This window comes from Sinohyriopsis cumingii, chromosome 1 (assembly GCF_028554795.1).
Source record: "Sinohyriopsis cumingii isolate HCF-2022 chromosome 1, ASM2855479v2, whole genome shotgun sequence".
In the NCBI taxonomy this organism is placed as follows: Eukaryota; Metazoa; Mollusca; class Bivalvia; order Unionida; family Unionidae; genus Sinohyriopsis; species Sinohyriopsis cumingii.
Genome location: NC_142961.1, coordinates 50,881,947 through 50,903,927, shown reverse-complemented (window position 1 = coordinate 50,903,927; position 21,981 = coordinate 50,881,947). Strand labels below are relative to the sequence as shown.

Genomic DNA, 21,981 nt, shown 5'->3' with positions numbered 1-21,981 from the left:
TTAAAATGTGTCAGCTACAGTAACAGCTATGTCCACGAGCGTTTTGCTGAGAACCTAGTTAAGTGCCAACCGTGTTTTGATAACTGACTTCTGGAAGTATTTGTTGTATTGATACACTGAATTAAAAGCTGGCCTCCTTTTCAATTATCACATTAATTATGTCCTTTGAATCCAATAAAGGTTGTGGAATAAAAAAAAAGTTAAAAGGCATTCAATTCCTACATGCTTAAGAACCATTGGCCCCAGTCATATTTCCCATAATTCATTTCAGTTAATCAATCAGACACTGTTATAAATGTTATTGTGTACATAATCTAATTAAACTACCTTAAATTAACCTACTTAATCAAAACAGTGATTAAAGATAGCAAGGCAACCAAGTGAAATGAGTACTTTGTCAAATAAAGAGCTTTGTTTCACAGATACGGACCATTGTGGGAAAACGAGTTTCAGAGAATTCCTGAATTCTAACGTAGAGATATCCTCAAGGATGATAAGAAGTTATAAGTTACTTGCAGTGGAATCACGGCATCAATATTTTACTAATTGAACAATTCAAAAATCAAGTTTTGACATAGATGATTGTTTCACGAAATGTTGTGTTTTTATTTTAAATTATTCTTGTTTGGTAGTGTATCAACAATTAAACTAGTTCCCTGCTCTAAGACTCAGTGTTTTGCAAAAAAAACTATTATACACCACTCTGGGAACCAAACTAATCAACATAACAAAAAGCTGTGACATAATACACAAATGTTTTCGAGTACTGTGTTGGTTCTTGAAACCAGTTGGATTCATGTTATTGATCTTTCAGATGTTGGACATTTTGGAAATAAATGTAATTTATACAGAATAAGGAACAACTTCATCCAAAAAATTGTTTTATTGACACTTATTCTCGACACGATTATAAAAGCGAGGATTCAGTCATTAAACGGTCGTCCGCCCCCCCCCCCGGTGGTTCTCTGGATGTCTAGCAGATTTTTGGGATGTCCTTCAGTAACTCACGCCATCACTTATAGTGCAGTCTATGTTTTTGGACCCCAGTGTGTGCAAGTTATTGAGGGAGAGGTGTATTGCAAATCAAATGCTGTCTTGTCATATTCAGTACTTTAACAACATCATCACTAATTCCTTTTCTTCTTATTAAGATTTTAGGAAAGTATAAATTTAGTGGAACCTGTTGATAATAAAAGAGATTGTTGCAGTAGAATTTCACGAAGGAGAAGAATAAAGGCTACATAGAAGGACATCATGGACAGCAAATTTAATTAGAGATTTTATTCAAATGTGCAGGTTTTTAATTTGCATAGCTATATTTTTATCACAGCAGATATGTGGAGTTTATAAAATGATAAGTACCAACATAACCTAAGCTTGCGATCCCAATTCTAAATATATACTGGGCTAAAATATTTTGTCATCCACAAAGAAATTCTGATGAAAGAAGAAACAAGAGGAATGTGTTAACTTTGTCCATAGCAACTTGCAATATTATGAATGCAATATATGGAACGAAGATTGTATTTATATTTGGATTGAATTATAAACTTGAGTTCAGTCTCAATAGGTTCCACTGAATTTCCTTTCATGAAGTTATCATCTTAATAATGTATCATTACTAGGACGAAATTTGCTGAGCCATGAATTAAGGACATCCATCCAACGGTCCATCCATCAGCAATGTAATTTCCACCAGATAACTGAGAATTGTTGGATTTTATCCAAGTCAAGTATAAACTGATGAGACCTCAGAAGATTTTGTTTAACAGCCTGCTATACTTTCACATAAAGGAGGTTTCACTCCAGAATGCCTGTTTTATTCACCAGCAATGTATCTTCACTGGGAATGATTGGATTTTAACCAAATTTTTATGTTTCATCTCTGTGTTGATGTGACCTTTTTGTCCTTGTTTACACGAGTAATGGCCATTGAATGCCCATCCTTCTAACTTTTGTGCCTGCAGTGTTTACCAAGGGTTATTGGATCGGTTTGCAGCTCTCTATTGATGAGACCTAAAATCAGGTTTTAATTTCCAACTTACAGCGATATTATTTTTACTCTACATTGGATAGCCTGCTGCCCTTCATCTGTCATCCATTGCCCATTGTCCACTATCTAATGTCTGTCTTCTGTCGTGTGATGTCCATCCATCCATTAACATAGGTTGAACTTGAAGGTTTGCACATATATTCATTCTAAGTTGGTTCTAAAAATTAAAAGTGTGCTGCTCAGACAATATGGCCACCACTGCAGTCATCTTGAAATCTGTATCATGAATGGATGATCATATCAGCATGAGGTATGCACTAGAATGCTTATGATGTCTGTTGGTTCTAGAAGAAAAAATTGTTTGGTTCATCCTAAGTAACAACTATACTGATCTAAATCTAGTTATGCCACCATTACACTCATCTTGAAAATCTTGCTACTTCTGAATGGAAGGTCATATCAGTTTGGGGGTTTTCACCAGAAGAATTCTTATGATGTCAAGTTGGTTGTAATGAAAGTGGTGCCACACAGACAACCAATATGCCCTTCACAGCAGCCTTCTTGAAAATCTTGTCATCACTACTTCATCTAAATGTAAGGTCATATCATCAAGACATTTTCCCTTAAAGACTTCTTTCATTGTCTAGTTGCTTTTAAAGAAATATTGTGACAATCTGGTATTCAGTCGGGCTGCCACAGCATCCATTTTAAAAATCTTATAACTATTCTTTCTAGATGGAAAGTTGTATAGATGCTAGGTTTTCACCATAAGACTTTTTATGATGTTTGTACTAAATGAAAATGGTTCCAGCCTGTGACCACCATGGCAACCATCTTGAACCTTTTTTAAAAATTTTCTCTTCTAAAAGGAAAGTTATATTAACATGGGGTTTTTACCAGAAGACTATTTATCTAATTGGTCCTGAATAAAAATGGTGCTGATCTGACTTTAAATATGGCCATAATGGCAACCATCTTGAAACTCTTCAAATACCATGAATTTAAAAATATTTTTGATCATATTTTTCCTGTATTTTGCACTTGTTACAAACCACAGATTTAAAATCCAATCTAAAATCCCTCAGTTGACACACTAAGTTTTCCCTTCCCAAGTAATGAACCGAAACACTAGGTTTTCTCTTCCCAAGTAATGAAATACTGAAAAAAGTTATTTTGTTGTTCAAGCAGTTCTCTGTACTGAGATAAAGTGTGCTTAAAGTCTGCTTTGTTCCAGTCTCCACCTCCAGTCTTGCTTCCCTGTCTCTGCTTGATGAGGATCTGCCGAATCCTGGCTTTAGCAACAGTACCATGCTCAAACCTGCCTCACCCCAGCACACAACTTTGCAGGCAGGTGGCACTCTGAAATCACTGCCTTCTCAGGAATCTTTCCAAAATTTCTCTGATGATGTCATGCTTCAGCCTCAGCACATAAAAAGTAAGTGTTCTCTAAAGTCAAATTTTAATTATTGGTTTATCTAATCAGCCTGTTTTCCATGCATTTTTATTCTTCCTAGCATTTTTCCAGTGATGTGGGCTTTTAATTAGCAACCCACGCAGCAAATTGGGCGAAGCCCTAAAGTAATCACATATATTAATCCATCTGTTTGTTCATGGACAGCTTTTGTATTTCGGGTACAACTGTACCAGAAGTACAGTGACATGACAGAAATGATACAACTTGTATCATTGTCATGAATGTATGATACAACTTGTATCAGTGTCATAAATGTAATACACATATTAACCAATAAGAATTTTTGTTTTGGTTAACCTTTGTAAACAATTTGTTGTTACCAATGCACTGGTAGCAGTGAAAGATCTTATTCTGAATTTTAATGCCAAACAACATGAAATGTCAGCAACAAGAGAGTGTAGCAAACAGCAATTACCATGGAAAGCTTTTCTGATGCTGACAACAAGACGTGATCTAGCAGTCATGATTACATTATCATGATAATGAGATTTTTATTATAAATTTAATACAATCACCATATATTTGAATGAGAAAAAAATTGCATAATATTAAACCTTCTTAGTATGAATGTCGTCTTTAATCATTGACCAGACTACATATTGGTTAGTTGATATGTGTATGAATATCACAGTTTGTGAAAGAAACACATGAAACAACAGTTGCTCATGTTCACCATGATAAATGTTAGTAACATGAATTCTTGAAACATTGAGGAAAAAGTAGTTCCATCTTATGTTGAGAGGATGGTGATAAATAATCAGAAATGAGAATAAAAAATTGATGTATAAAAAAATACCGTGCTAGGTTGTCTGAGACAAAAAAATTGATGTATCATAAACTACCATGCTAGGTTGTCTGAGACAAAAAACTTGATGTATCATAAAATACCATGCTAGGCTGTCTGAGACAAAAAAACTTGATGTATAATAAAATACCATGCTAGGCTGTCTGAGACAAAAAACTTGTATCATAAAATACCATGCTAGGTTGTCTGAGACAAAAAAAACTTGATGTATAATAAACTACCATGCTAGGCTGTCTGAGACAAAAAACTTGATGTATCATAAAATACCATGCTAGGTTGTCTGAGACAAAAAAACTTGATGTATAATAAACTACCATGCTAGGCTGTCTGAGGCAACAAATTCAGTAGGTGTATAATAACATATTTTAGTCTGTGTGATGAAGAATATCACTTGGTGTATAATAAAATATCATGCTAGGCTGGTTAAGGTAAAATCAGATTTTCACCTTGTGTATACTTTGAGAATCAGTCCTTAGGACACTGCAGTATAAAACTGGTGGCACATATCACCCATGTGCTATATTGCACACATATTGACAACACTTTACTATACTTATTATTGACTTGGGCATGATAAGTGTATGCTCCAAGAGCAGTTCATTACATTATTCAGAAAGGACACTACCAGAGAACTGTTAGTGAATGGCAATCAGAAAATATTACACACTTTTGGTCTGTTCCAAAGTAAATTTCAGTTCTCTTGTTTCAGACACACCTTGTCTCCATTATGCTTTCACCCTTTTGAAATTCAGATGTGGTCTGGTATATACAGAAAGAAGAGTTTAAGCAAGAGGCATTGACTAATGCCAATGAGGATAAAGTGCAATTTATTATCCTGTCCATTAATCAGATTCATTGGACACAACTTGTCTGTTATCCTGTCCATTAATCAGATTCATTGGACACAACTTGTCTATTATCCTGTCCATTAATCAGATTCAATGGACACAACTTGTCTGTTATCCTGTCCATTAATCAGATTCATTGGACACAACTTGTCTGTTATGCTGTCCATTAATCATTTTCATTGGACACAACTTGTTTGTTATCCTGTCCATTGGCAGATTCATTGGACACAACTTGTCTGTTATCCTGCCCATTAATCAGATTCATTGGACACAACTTGTCTCTTATCCTGTCCATTAATCAGATTCATTGGACACAACTTGTCTCTTATCCTGTCTATTAATCAGATTCATTGGGCACAACTTGTCTATTATCCTGTCTATTAATCAGATTCATTGGACACAACTTGTCTGTTATCCTGTCCATTAATCAGATTCATTGGACACAACTTGTCTATTATCCTGTCCATTAATCAGATTCAGTGGACACAACTTGTCTGTTATCCTGTCCATTAATCAGATTCATTGGGCACAACTTGTCTGTTATCCTGTCCATTAATCAGATTCATTGGGCACAACTTGTCTATTATCCTGTCCATTAATCAGATTCAATGGACACAACTTGTCTGTTATCCTGTCTATTAATCAGATTCATTGGGCACAACTTGTCTGTTATCCTGTCCATTAATCAGATTCATTGGACACAACTTGTCTATTATCCTGTCCATTAATCAGATTCAATGGACACAACTTGTCTGTTATCCTGTCTATTAATCAGATTCATTGGGCACAACTTGTCTGTTATCCTGTCCATTAATCAGATTCATTGGACACAACTTGTCTGTTATCCTGTCCATTAATCAGATTCATTGGACACAATTTGTCTATTATCCTGTCCATTATATCAAGTCCATCAAACATATCTTGTCTGTTATCCTGTCCATTTTATCATATCAATCAGACATACCTTGTCTGTTATCCAGTCCATTTTATCAGATCAATCAGACTTACCTTGTCTGTTATCCTGTCCATTTTATCAGATCAATCAGACATACCATGTCTGTTATCCTGTCCATTTTATCAGATCAATCAGACATACCTTGTCTGTTATCCTGTCCATTTTATCAGATCAATCAGACATACCTTGTCTGTTTTCCTGTCCATTTTATCAGATCAATCAGACATACCTTGTCTGTTATCCTGTCCATTTTATCAGGTCAATCAGACACACCTTATCTATTATCCTGTCCATTATATCAGGTCCTTCAGACATACCTTATCTGTTATCCTGTCCATTATATCAAATCCATCAGTCATACCTTGTCTATTATCCTGTTATATCAAATTAATCAGACACACCTTGTCTCTTATCCTGTCCATTACCATATATCAGATCATTCAGACATGCCTTGTCTATTATCTTGTCCATTATATGAGATCATCAGACACCTTATCTTCTTTCCCATACATTATATGAGATTAATTGGACACACCTTGTCTCCTATCCTGTCTCCTCTAATGTCCATTATACGAGATTCATTGGACACCTTATCTCCTATGCTCTCCATTTTATGGGATTTATTGGACAAAACTTGTCTCCTATCTTGTCTATTATATGAGATTTATTGGAAACACCTTGTCTGTCTGCTAGGATTGTACAAAATAGACATAAATGGCAGTCATAAATAAGTCTTGGTAATGTTAGATCCACATGAATGACAATCATACATAGGTCTTGGTAATGTTAGATCCACATGAATGACAATCATACATAGGTCTTTGAAATGTTAGATGTACATGAATGACAATCATACATAGGTCTTGGTAATGTTAGATCCACATGAATGACAATCATACATAGGTCTTGGAAATGTTAGATCCACATGAATGGCAATCATACATAGGTCTTGGAAATGTTAGATGTACATGAATGGTAATCATACATAGATCTTGATAATGTTTTGAACCACATGAACGAGTCAATGACCTGTTCTAGTATGGAATTGTGTTATTCTCTATAGAAATCATACAGATTGGAATTGATTCAGTGATATGTTTTGGTATGGAATTGTGTAATTCTCTGTAGAAATCATACTGTGTACAGGTGTGGATTGATCCAGTGATATGTCTTGGTATTGAATTGTGTGATTCTGTATAGAATCATACCAGATGGTAAAGTTCGATGGATCCATTATCATAATGGCTCTCTCCTCCCCCTCAGTCTGTCTGTCTCTTTCTCTCTCTCTCTCTCCCTCTCTCTCTCTCTCTCTCTCTCTCACACACACACACACACACAGACTTAAGAACTTAGTCCACTCTGTATTTATGTGCAGTGGTTTGTATGAATTACATATGCTTGCATACCAAGCATGCAACAATCATGTACACACTATACATGTTTGAAAAGTGAATTAAGCTTAATGCAGTATATTTTTATATATCCAACACCCTTACATCCAGGTATTGCTTTATCTCTATGTTACACAGGTTATGACACTATTAATCCATGTCCATAAACCTGATGTATCCAACAGTCTTGTGGGCAGTAGTTTGTGCCAGATAAACAAGATTTGACATATTTAAAAAAGACAAGGATATGCTTTGCTCATTTTGTTCATTTAGCTACCATCAGCTGTTTCTGTATTGATAGCTGAGGACAGCAGCCTTGCCACTGTGGAGGTGTCAGACTCCAGCTCCCTGATTGGTGACTTTGAATTCCTGGGGGACAGCACCAGTGGGATCAATGACAGCCCCTCCCCAGACCTAGACCTCCTATCACAGGAAATCAACACCAAGGGACCACTTCAGTCAGATCTTGAGTTAAGGTAGGTAACTTTGAAATGTTATTCTCAGATGTGTCTGCAGTTAAAGTCACCAAATAACACAATATGTTCTTCATGATAAAGCCCCAAAATAACACATTTTCTTCATGATAAAGCCCCTAAATAATAAATGAGTTCTTAAGAATTAAGCCCGTAAATAAATTTTAAAAAAACATATCTTTATGATAAACCCCTAAATAACAAAACTTGGTGTCATTGTTTAAGCTTTTGAAAGGCAGATAAGTTAATTATGAACTATTGACAGGTAATCTAGAATCTTCAGGAAGCTGCCAAGTTTTGTCCACAAAAATTCACATATTTATGGTCATCTAGTGTACCAGAAAATGGTTGCACCGTGAAATGTTCTGTTCTGGGTCTGACCTATATTCAGCTTCACTTATTACCCATTATTGGATTGTATTTTCTTTTATAATTCTACTCTTTCTCAGAAAGTTTTCATTTTCAAAGTAACAAAAGTTAGATTTATTGCTGAATATACATTTATGCATATTCCTTGGTTACATGAGCAAATTGCTCACCATTCCTTTAGTTTAGATTTTACCTGTGTTAAGATTTATTTCAGAGATAAGAGTATATCTATCAGTTTCCAATATAAAAATAGACTTAAAAGAAGAAAACCTGAACACAGTGCAAATACTCACTATTAAGGTAGCACCAAACAGTTTTTGACTATAACTAGTATTTGAGATGTACACATTCACCTTTGAAGCAACTCTTTGGGTGACGCTTCTTTCAAGAACCTCAAGGTTGTTTTCATGCCTTCCTGAGCATCTATGAGATGAAGGAGTGAGCTTCATGCCCTTTACATAGAGCAGGGCTGTCTAAGGTTCATTGGAAATTAAGAGTCTGTTTCTGTCCTTTGCCAGCCATGTTTCTTGGCCCCAGTCACTTCTGTCTCATGATTAAGACCCCCATTCTCAGTAATTTCAGTGCTTGGGATGATCAAGATAGACTTTATTCCAAGTTAGGTCTCAGCATTTTTGTTTGGTAGCTTGTAAAAGGGATTAAAAAAAAGGTAGGAAGTGTCTTTTCCTCCTCTCTAATGGTTCAGTTAATAATTCAGCTTCCACAATTTTGAGGTGAACTATCTAGAGAGTTTATCAGGCCTTTAGAAACTTTTCATTCATGAAGATTAGGCTCATGAAGCTTGAGCCATTGCATCCTCATGGGCATCCTCACAGGCCTATCTAACTCATTCATGCCTGGAGAATACGAAAGCTACACATATTGTTGATCTCACATGACCTTGTCCTCTTCCACCTGCAATCATTGGGTCACCAAAGTGAAGGCATATTTTCCTTAGGGTGAACAGTAGTAGCACAAATTATGGTACTTGCAGATAATATCTGGCAGTAGTCAACCATTATGAGTATGCCTTCCTTTTTTCTTTACCATTTTGTGAGATCATCAGTCTCCCTCCAAACTGACAACTTCAGCTACATAGTAGGTTACGTATTACTGATATTAAAATGAAGTTGGATGGAAGATGAAAGTTAATGATGGAATACTTACCTTTTGCTGTTGCCATATTCCCCCACCCCACCCGACACTAATTTCCCAGTAGTTTTAAGACTATGTCCTGAAAAAAGAATGAGGGTATCACACACTGGCCAGGTCACAGGTTAGATGTGAGACCTTCCCCGATGATACTCATTGGGAAGACAAATTTCAAATTTTCATAATGTGGTAGAGGTCATTTTCCATCCAGAATGAGTAAGCAACACAATAACAACACATAAGTATTTAATCAATAAAGTTAGTTTACCACCACCACCCACATTTTCACCTCAAGACTTATGATGTCTAGTTGGTGCTGACATAACTATGGCTGCCAAAACAGCCATATTCAAGAGCTTAAATGTTACTATAATTCCTTCTCTTAAATGGAAAGTCATATTGGTTGGGGGTTTCATCGGAATACTTATGATATCTGGTCCTAACTGACATTGGTACCAATCTATGTCCGATATGGCTGGCACCACGGCAAACTTAAAAATCTTGTTATTGCTATTAATCCTGAACGGATATCCTATTTACTGTATTTCATGTACTTTTTTTGTACCCTTTAATTTTTCGTACACAATCCAGTTATCAAAATGATAATTATTTAAATGTATCATAAGTTTTCATGCATATCACTTTGTATTTTTAAAAAAATCCATTAAATTATCAGACATAAAATTTCTATTAAGAAGATTTACGTTTGCAAAAAAGATCAATAATACTGTAAGGCCATTTTGTTTTTACAAAATTAATAATTAATTGTTGGTGAGAAAATACAATGATTCATGCATAAGCACTCTTATTGTCATTAAAGTATCTACTGGTGTTTATTAACAAATGGACAAAAGACTTCACAGACCATACCTTTAAATATTATCGTGTATTAGTTCTCCTTATAAAGTCTGTCACCATAACAAAACACCACATGCATTTTAAAATGAGTTCGAAAGCTCTTTGATGTTTTCTTGTACAACAAAAATTACATTTCAGTACATGCTAAAGTAAAGACCAAAGACCATTGGTCAACTAGTCTTATTGTTTCATTATAGTCATACAAACGTAAAATATAAAAACCGTGTCATTTTCTATCATAAATTTGAAAGTCACAGACTCCGTTAAATTTATTTGTATTTATACATATACTATCTTTAAGTGTTTGTTCTGATTTGACTTGGATATAATTAACATTTTATTGCAAATCTATTCAACAATATACCCCTCTGTTCTGTATGGACAACGGCTTCAATAGCACATTGACAGATTTTAATTTCCCTATAGAGAGCCTCATTTCCCTAATGGCAGCCTCGCTGATTTTACCTACTCTTTCGATTCTTGCCCTCAGTCTGGTTTCAACAGGAATAACCAAAGCACTAAGCATGTTTAATTACCATGTAAATAACACTGCATAGCCATGTGGTTGTTGTAACAATGTACATTATAATTAAAACAAAAATGAATTGTTGATTTAGCAGTGTTTATTGATAATGGAATATAGTATGGTTGTAAAACATGAGGATTTAAACATGATTTCAAGTTCTTTATTTTTTTATTGCAATTTGATAATGAGATTATTGCTGCTGTAAAAATACAAGCAAATTTCTTGACACTGTGGACTCGTATCATTGCATACAATTTACCAATAACTAATACCATTAACAAATACATGTTCAAAATATCTTAATCATTTTGCTAGTCCTACATGTAAGACCTCGACAATCATATTTATGTTTTCACTTTTGTGTGCACTAAAACATGTGATACATCTTACATGTACTACTATCATTTCCCCAACATTACGCAACAGTTACATTTGCTCCAAATGCAGATCAGCTTTCACGCTGAGACATAATCCTCTCCCTCTCTCACTCTCTCTCTCTCACTCTAATAACAACAAAAATCTTTTTGAGGACTTTTATTTTCATTGTAATTAGATTCTTCAGTTGAGAGCAGAATGAGACAGAAAATATATGTTTACTTTGTACATTTGTACCATTAGGTTGTCAAGTAGTGTGTGTTCCGTAGAATTTGTTCAGGTATGATCCCTTTATTTTTCATACACGGTCAGAACTGCAAAATGATGATTATTTATTTTACATTTAAATTCTTCATACACTGAAATTAATAATTATTTTTTCATGTATGAAAAATTACATGAAATACGGTTCATGAAGTTTTCGCCATAAGAATTAATGATATCTTGGTGGTTAAGAATGAAAATGGGCATGATCCTACATCGAGTTTGGTAACCACATTTGCCAATTTTTAAAAATTGTTATCACTCAGGAATATCAGAGTTGGTTTCAGCACTCTGTTGTTACAAAGAAGAAACATTCTTATGTTGGATTCCTGAATGTTCTTTATGGCCAACTGAATGTCAGTCCTTTAGGTTTTAGAAAGATAAAGAAGCAACACAAATTAATTGCTAAGATAGAACTTCATTACTCAATCCAGGCTGATCATGTAGTGGGAATCAAACCCACAACCTTCTGTGTACAGTTCCAGTTCCATTTCCAATGCCATGTCTGCAGGGGTGGGGTACCAGGGGGCTAAAGACAGACCCTGGAATCCATGCTGACTGCACAAATGTACTCTACTTGTTTTGCTGAATAAATGCATATAATTTAAAGATGTGGTTGTGAGCCGTTTCTACGTTATGAATCAGGACATAGTCCACAGAAGGCAGGGAGAGATCCAGGGTACAGAGCTGGTTGTATAAATGACTTGTCTTGTATATGGTCAAGGAAATAAGATAAATCACACCAACATTAATAGATAGTGTATCAGTTATGTGCTTGGAGAGTTTAACTTTTCTTACCTCTCTACAGTATCTGTACATGTTATTGCTTACTTACATTTGGGTGCAAATATATGACAGAATGTTGTGATGGCAACAAGTTTTACAGCTTATATTGGATATTTGTAATACTTAGTACAAAAATAAAGTTGTCCTTTAAAAATGCATTTTGAGAGATTACCTTATCTACCTACAAAAAGCGTTCTTTCAATACAAGTGATCTCTAATAACAGGTCTGTGTTGAGGGCCAATTTTCAAGGTGAGAACTCAACTGAATTTAATAAGAAAAATACCCACAATGACTGTTTATGTATTAATTCATGGTGCTTGTAAAAATATTAAATGATTCTGTTTAGAAAACTTATATAGCAATAAGGATATGCACCAGAGATCCTGAAATTTTAATGGCTCTTACTGGACATTTAACCACAAAATTACAAGGCTGGCATATTAAATTTTAACAACTCTTACTGGACATTTTCCCTCAAAATGTCAAGGCTGGCATATTAAATATTAACAGCTCTTACATTCCACTCCAATTTTGAGGGGCCCCAAGTGGCCGAGTGGTCTAAAGCACCCTCCATTATGGATCACTGCCATCTCACCTCTGTCTGCATGGGTTCGAGTCTAGGATTTGGCCAATGTAGGTATGTGAGAAAGCTTGCCATTAGCTTCTCTGGATTTCCCGGGTTCTTCCTCCACCATTAATACTGGCCGCCATGCATAGCCTATCGTGTGCTGAAAAATGGCGTTAAACCCCGCAACAACAACAACACTCCAATTTTGTATTTTGTACTGGGGTAAATTTCTAAGTAAAAATTGAATCCCAGCATTTAAACAATGGGTTACTATGTTATTTAAAATAGAATCAAGGAATGCTTATGTTGACATGAATTTATTTTCTTTTGGCATTTAGTATACTAGGTGCTGTGGGTATTTTGCTCTGTATGATTACTACTGAGTTTACATATGGATCTATGTTCAGAGTACATGCCTAGGCTTAGAATGCAAAAACATGCATCAAATGTTTGAGAAGAAATGAAAATATGTTGATTTGCTTTAAATGTTGTTCAGAGAAAGGCAGGCAAATTTTAGTATTTAACTCTCTGTATGAATGAAGTTGTAGGAAATTTATCAGAACAGGGACAGGGCAAAAATACAGCATTTATGATAATGTATTAAGCATTTTTACTAATTCACTAGATGAATTTAAAAGTCAGTATGTTACATCCACTTCTGCTTGCATTTGTGTACATGTATGACCATTTTCAGATCCTATCAAGATTAAAGAACACATTTTCTTCACTTTATAAGAACAACTATGAAATATTAAAAATCTGTCTGGCTACATTTGGTAACATATGACAGGTTTGGGGCCAAAAAGGCCAGACTGGTTACTGCTGGTAATACATGACTGTTCTGGGGCCACAAAGGCCTGACTGACTACTGCTGGTAATATTTGGCAAGTCGGGGGCTAGAAAAGGCCTGACTGGCTACTGCTAGTAATATATGACAGGTCTGGGGCCAAAAGGCCTGAATGGCTACTGCTGGTAATTAATAACAGGTCTGGAGACAAAAAAGGCCTGACTGTCTACTGCTGATAATATATTAAAAGTCTGGGGCCAAGAAAAGCCAGACTGGCTACTGCTAATAATATATAACATGTGTCTGGGGCCAAAAAGGCCTGACTGCCTACTGCTGGTAATATTTGACAGGTGTTTTGGGGCCTAAAAGGCCTAACTGGCTACTGCTAGTTACATATAACAGGTGGTTGGGGCCTAAAAGGCCTGACTGACTACTGCCAGTAATATATGACAGGTCTGGGCCAAAAATGATTTGTCATGGACCTCAGACCAATGGTTGTGCATACAACATGAAATTATGCATTCTTTGATGCACTATAATTTTATGAGGAAGACACGTCTGGATAAAGTGAAGATGTCTCTTCAAAAATAAATGTATCCTGTGGCCAATTATCTGAAACTATTTAATGCTACCTTAAGGAAAACTCAAATGTTTGAACACTTGTTCAAATTTTGTATGTCTTATAAGATGATTTATTATGAATAATATTACATACATTTCCTTGCAGCATGCTGCTTTAAGCTACTTATGGACCCATCTTAAGAACCGTTTAGTAGGTTGTTTCTTTACATTTGTATAAAAAAAAACTTGGCTGCATATTACCTTGAAAATATGTGACTACAAATTTTCAAAATGTGACAGTAATTACCATCTAATTAAATAGAGATGTATTTCATTAAGTGTACTGGAACAACTGTTTTGTGAAATGGTATACATCCGACTTTGACCCAGAACAATCAAATATTATGTTTGTACTCTTCTTGACCTTTGAGCCCACTGAGGGTGAGATTATATTTCAATGGTAATACTGTAATATGAATTAGCTTAGACACCTGGTGACAATTTCAAATTCCAATGAATTACCATAAATTACCATTACTCACATTTCAAGGGTGAAAAATGTTAGCCTGTATACTGAAATTTGCCTTTTATGTAGATACATACATTGTGAGAGGCAGGGGTTGGGTCATGTTTTGTAAGGATTTATATTTTTAGCACACTCGACAACGTTAAGGTAAGATATATGGTTTTAACCCAAGTGACAATGTGTCACATGCCCCCTATGGAATTATTACTAATCCCGGAGAAGGACAGACAATTTAAAGTTTAAATAGCTCCAAGCCCCCAGTCAGCAAAGCCAACATTCTAGGTGTTAAAATATAAAATTAATAAAGTGAAAGGTATAACAATTTAATAAACTATATTACGGTATTTCACAATTACAGAACAATTTTTCAATGCAATTGCTTCCAATCAATCCATGACCTATCCAAATTGCCAATTAGTTCATCCCGCGAAATTATAGGTGATAGGGTTTCCTTCCCGTGTCCCTTCTATGTTACTCTGTAACTTCTGCCTTGTACTCCTTTCCCAGCTCTCCTTGTTGTTACTTCTAGTTCCTTCATTTCTGTTCTCTCAGCCTCCTTGTCAGTACTTCCAGTACCCTATTTCCATTCTCTTGTACCCTTGCTTCCGTTCTCTCAATCCTCCTTGTTGGTACTTCCAGTACCCTCGTTTCCGTTCTCTTGGCCCTCCTTCCTTGTACAACAGCATATCTCTGTGTGCTCTCCACATTTTCTCCTCTCTGATATTTGGGTGGTGCCTGTTCCCACCCAGAAAGTTTCATGTGGATTAGAAGGGACGTACAGTGGTTACTTCTTGTTCAAACACACGAGAATTAACACATTCTCACAGACCTTTCATCAGCATAATGGCAATTTAAATCATTAGGTCAACTCATACACTCACATCTAAATATTCCATACACACTTGTTTGTTAATAAAGGCTATAACAACAACAATAATATCATGACTTCTGATACATACACGCATATCTATAATTCTCTATATAGTAACTACCAACATCAACAATATCCCTATGCATTTCCTACCTTACAAAATATAAAAGACACATACAAATATAAATGCCTAATTATACATGCACACGGCCAACAATGCCTAACTCTGCACAGTCCACAACTATATATTCAAATACAAACAAGTACACGGTCTAACACTACTCCCTATTAAATTCAGTTCAGCACCATGATGCAACATCATAGCAGATTACATCATCCACTCGATTTTATCCTAATAACAACATATATTAATCTTGAATATTACTAATTCATTATACATTGCATTACGACATGTTGATAATTCAGCTATACATGGAAGATTAAATTTGTACTAAATTAAATGCACATAATGATGTATAAATTTTATGACACCTAATTAGGGAAGTGAGAGAGATTTGACAAAGGTATTTTACCTCAGAAAATAGTCCCTCCAACTTCCCTATGATCTGCTCCTTTCAATGTCCAGATGTGCACTGATTCTTTCACAATGGATTAAACAGAATAATGTCTGGCTGCATGAGAAACACACCCAAAATTTGATTACCTTAGTTCTGATTGGATACCGATGGTCTGTTTGAAAACGATCTGCGGTGGTATCACTGAGATGTTACAATGTCAGGTTTCTGGCCTCCAAACCTAAGCCAACTGGTGACATCACTACTAATTGCAAACAACAGAGTTTCTCACCCCATGGCAAGATCTTTAATCTAAGTAACTGCAAATTTGAAGTTAACGCAATGGCTAATTCACAGACAAGAATTTTTTACTTTGTTTCAGAATCGGTCTAAAGTCGTAATATTATATAACACATATTGACATTACCTAAAGTACATTGAATTATGAATTCTATGAGAATACATTTATAAACATGAGTAGGAATTGTTAAAAAAAATTCTCACAACGTTGCCATCAGTGCCAAATAGTTAAATACATATGTACACGCTCTCTTCAAGTCATAAATGTTGCTATCTGTCAGTAAACAACCATATTTCAAATAATCAATCTATACCCTCACTGAATGTCAGCCTTTTTTTTCCTTACGGTCCTAGGCAACAGTTTGGAGTGGGTTTCATAGCTCCTACCCCCAGGGGAGGGAGATCATGGTACTAATTTTTTACATACATGTGCATCAGTTGTATATACTTCAATAAATATTTGCAATTAGGTTTTTTGCACTTCGTATGAAAACATATTTGGAAACATGACGTTTTGTGAGAGGATACGTTTTGATAAGTACTACTCCTTCATTCCAAAAGTCGTATCACTGTGACCAGTATTTTAGTTGTCCATGAGTTTGGTTAAATTTTGTGTTTTTAGTTTGTTTCTAAAGTTAACAGTTCATGGTAGAATCATCAAATTATGAATGATTATGAGAGTCTCTGTTAGCACCACAACCTTACCACAAAGAATGTGACTGTGACCTTCACTTCATTTGTATCACATTTAGCTCATGGCCATATAGTTTATTTTGGCACCATATATATATGTACACACAGACAGACAGACAGATTCATAACAGATGTAGACTCATGTTTATCTGATTTCAGTAACATTTTTTGTTTTAAGTTTATCAAGTTCTTTTCAATCTAGAATCACCAAATGTATGTGTTTGTATATATATATATATATATATATATATATATATATATCATCAAGACCTACATTGACTTAAAGATTTAGGTTAAGTTTGTGTGTTGAGCTCACAAACAAATTGGTTTGTAGCACCCCATATACATACTAGGGCATAACCGATTAGCATTTTTCTACTGATTTCCGATTCCGGATTTTGGGCATGAAATTTTTCCGATTCCGGATACGATTCAATTAATCGGAAATGCTAAATTAAAAGGTTTTTCAAATTAACTTTTTAAACCGTGTTACACACGTTTTGCATATCACACCGATGTCACAAGGGGAAGGATATGGCAGGACTATAGCAAAATGCAACGAAGTTCAAAGACACAAAGAATCCATCAAATTTTTTATTTTTTTGCCAGTTCCGACCCATTCTTTGTTCAACAATTAGTTGATCTTGCCGCCAGGCTTTTATTTTCCCGCCTTAATCATTTATGTCGGCAAGCGGCCAGTTCCATCCTGTACTTTATTCAACAATTAGTTGATCTTGCCGCCATGCTTTAATGTCGCGGTCAAATAAAAATAAAACAGGCTTTTGTTTGGTCCTATAAAGTTGGCCTCTTGCGGAATCATTTTCTTTTAATACCTCATTAGCATGTGTCAATGTATTCAATATTATGCCTTCATTATTGAGGATGTTGACATAAACGGGTAGGACTGTATATTTTAATAAATTTAAATCTTTCGGTCTAACTCAAGTATTATCGTTTCACCCCGTTGTGTTGACCATATTGGACTTTGCTGACTTCTTATTTAACTTTATTAACGCACTATCGAATGACATGCAGTGTTAGACACGGTGCTATAGAAATTCAACTTTATTATTTTTATTATCCGAATCGGTCGTTCCTGCCTTGTCCAACTCCGATTAATCGGAAGTTCATACTATCCGGTGGAATCCGATTTCCGGATCAAAAGTCGGTTATGCCCTAATACATACTGTTGTACCAAGGTTCATGAAACTTGGTAAGAAGATGTATCTTAACAAGTAATACACCCTTATTGCAGAAGTAGGTTGTTTTGACCCATATTTCATGATTCACTTATTTGAGTTCATTCTAAAGCACTGTTCATGCCACAATCATCGAATGAGGTGATTGTATGTATCTCTGATAATACTATACCCATACAACAAAAAAGGTTGTTGTTGTTGTTGTAGGGTTTAACGCCATTTTTCAGCACATGAGAGGCTATACATGGCGGCCAGTATTAATGGTGGAGGAAGAACCCGGGAAAACCCCGGAAAGAACCACCGACCTACGAGAAGCTACTGGCAAGCTTTCTCTCATACCCACATTGGCTTAATCTGAGACTCGAACCCATGCAGACAGAGGTGAGATGGCAGCGATCCGTAACGGTGAGCGCTTTAGACCACTCGGCCACTCGGGGCCCCAACAAAAAAGGTAAATGTGACCTTCATTTATTATGTTAAAGGTATATATAAAGTTTTTGCATTTAGCTCATGACCACATTGGTTTCTTATCTGCTGTATAACACTGTTTTATACCAGTAATCATGAATCTTGATGTGTACTTTATCCTCATCTTAAAAATAGGTCACTATGACCAATATTGCAGTTTTATTCTACAGAATGTAGAATTTAACATGCTGCTATTGAAAACTGTCTATTATTTGAAAATCCATTCTTCAGAGGAAAGACTTTGTCTTTCACACACACTTTTTTTACCTCTACTTAATACCCTTGTCTGTTACATCTAAAGCATGCTTGAATTGGGGTCCATTATAAGGATTTCATCTATGAACTATTTTTAAAAATATAAACTTGATCAGTCACCTGAGATATTTTTTAGGTGGGGTTTGTTTTTTTATCTCAGTTATTTCAATTAATCATGGGTCAGATTGTCATCCCATGACAGCCTTACAAAATACATGTAACAAAATCAAAATTACACTGAATGAAAAAGGTGCAGGAGTAAATACATGATAGACCTAAAATAGTGCCTTGCATACTTCTGGGATTTTTCAACATAGGAATGAAGGTTTCAGCTACTGTTGTATTGCTGTTGTGGGTAAGAACCACCAACCCACAGGAAGCTACTCGAAAGTTTTCTCACATACCCATATAGGTTGAGCCAGAGACTCTAACTCAAATGGACAGAGGTGAGATGACAGGGATTGATAAAAGATCAGCATTACAGACCACTTGACCACAACCATTGTGTAATTCAACAGGTAAAATCTAAAAACTGAACTTAGGAAATGGAGCTTTCAACCACCACTGAAATTCAGCAGTTAAAATTTAAAAACTCAAGGCATGAAATAGAACTTTCAACACCAGCAGTTTGATTCAAAATGTGAAAATGGAATTCTTTTCAGCCATTACAGCTTTAGTCACACAGAGGGACTTGTGTTAGAGAATTCAACTTTTGAATGATCACTGAATAGACTGGATACATGCACTTATAAGTTTCTAATTTTAGCATATTTCAATCATTATACCAGTCAAAACATCATCATGCAACCATTATTTTGCTCAACTCCTATTTTAGCTAATTATATACCAGTGTACTGTGTTTATTCCATCTATGCAATGATCAGCACGTACGCCATATACATGTATTAAGCAGGTGTGGATTTTTTCTAAACAGACATTACATGCTGGAACAATTTTTTTTCAGCCTTTTGTTATTTTGTCCTGGCTTGTACCAGTTGACATAAAGGATAGCATGTAACCTAAGGCACATACAGAATTGCATCAGCATGCAGTTACAACTGCTGTTAAATTCAAAACTGAACCCAAGTCATTGAAAATAAATTTTACACTAACCGAGTTTTGTTGAAAGCATGTAGCACACACTAATAGGCACTTGAGGGTGCAACATTTAAATGTGCAAATGGCTTAGTTTATTTTACTGCCTGTAAACATTTGCAAAATCAGTAACTGTGTCAACAAATATGCATGTGGCCATCAGTGATGCAATAATTAACTGTTCCAATTAAATGATACATTTACAAATATGGGCTTAAGAGGATAGGATTTGTCTGGTAATTCTTTCCTAAAACTATGGATGAATTTAACATCAAATGTGGCATTTCCAGGAAAGCACCAGAGTTGAAGAGAATTGGTTATAAAACGTTACACATCAAGTTAATTTGTTGTTAATGCTGACACAATTTTTTTAAAACTTTCATTATTTACCTCTGAAAATCATGATTATTATCAGAACCTTTGTTGAGTAACTTTTTATTTTTAATACTAATAATAATAATAATAATAATAATAACAATAATAATAATAATAATAATAATAATAATAATAATAATAAAGACTTTATTTAGAGAAGGTAACTCAATTAGTTACAGAACTAATCTACCTTGAAGCCTTCTAGCTGTTGTATACAATAATATACAGTATATACAACATGATGTGAAGAGTCTGGCTTGACACTAAATAATTAAGTAATTTTAAAAATCAGAGTATCAAGCCTGAAACATATGCACAAGCATCTGTGAACACATAAACATTATAAAATATAAAATATCATCCTGCATGGAAAAATTCAACTGTGTAAATGATCCAAAAGTACAGAAAAGCAGGCGATGTGTATATTACTAGAACTGTTCAATTGTCTTAAGATTTCATCCATTTGAGACATCGATTATGGTAGGAGCCTGCCTTATGTCACTGAGAATGTTGTTCCATACCAGTGGACCAGTATATTGAAAACTTTGTAAAAAAAATTCCTTCTTTGATCTTGGTATAATGTAATTTTTACTTCTAACAGACCTTAAATTTGGAGTACCATCAGCATCTCTTTGGTGAAACATATTGTTTAGATATACAGGAATGTTTTTCTGGATACATCATATATCGATTTGGCCTTTCTAAAAAATATTCTTTCATGTATTGTAAAAATCTTTATATTATTCATTGCATCCTGGAAATTGTCTACATTGATCTAGAATTAAATGGCAAGCCCTCTTTTGGAGTCTTAAAAGTATTATTATGCTTGAATTAGAGGTATTACCCCAAATTACATTACAGTTGTCCAAATATGGCTGAATATAACTTTTATAAAAGATGACCCTGTGCTGAAGAGGAATGTATGTTTTGATTTTCTTCAGTAGCCAAAGATAAGAATTAACCTTTTTTGAAACATGTTTAATGTGAACAAACTAAGATTATTATCTACAAATACACCAAGAATTTTATCATGAAAGGTTGTATTAAGGCTCGTGTTGTAAATAGAACCTGGAGTTTGTCACTATCTAGCCTAGCTTTTTTTTGTGTTGTGACTAGTAGGGCTTTTGTTTTTGCTATTTTTATGATCATACTGTTTTCCTTTACACCATACTTTAAGTCTTTTGAGAGCATCTTGTAAATTATTTTCAAGTACAGTTTTGGTTTTACCCATCTTTGTGTAGTATCATCTGCATAGAGGTCAGTGGAAGAAATTGAAGTTCCTATCTTAAGAGGTAAGTCGCTGATAAATAAAATGAATAACAGAGGTCCAGGGAGAGAGCCCTGTGGTTCTTCACAGTTAATATTTTTATATTTAGAAAGTTGACCATTTAAAGATACATTTTGTACTCGTCAGTAGGAAGGAAACTAGTTAAGGGAGTTTTCATTGCATTTATAGCTTTTTAGTTTTTCAAGCACAAATTTCATGATCTACAAAATCAAA

At 35.0% G+C, this 21,981-nt stretch overlaps 1 protein-coding gene and 1 long non-coding RNA gene across 3 annotated transcripts in view; one reads left to right on the top strand and one right to left on the bottom strand.

Moving 5' to 3' along the window:
• LOC149806855 (guanine nucleotide exchange factor subunit RIC1-like) overlaps positions 1-21,981 on the top strand; it is a 190,305-nt gene that overhangs the window by 141,404 nt on the left and 26,920 nt on the right. For both annotated transcript variants that reach the window (XM_089958692.1, XM_089958684.1), the window contains 2 exons: positions 3,228-3,428; positions 7,768-7,942. In XM_089958692.1, the coding sequence (XP_089814818.1) occupies positions 3,228-3,428; positions 7,768-7,942 (376 nt within the window). The remainder of the gene's footprint in view (positions 1-3,227; positions 3,429-7,767; positions 7,943-21,981) is intronic.
• On the bottom strand, positions 15,019-16,166 carry LOC149806856 (uncharacterized). The gene is made up of 2 exons (XR_016413538.1): positions 16,114-16,166; positions 15,019-15,444 (listed from the first exon to the last, which is right to left on the bottom strand). It is a non-coding gene; the product is annotated as an uncharacterized LOC149806856 (long non-coding RNA).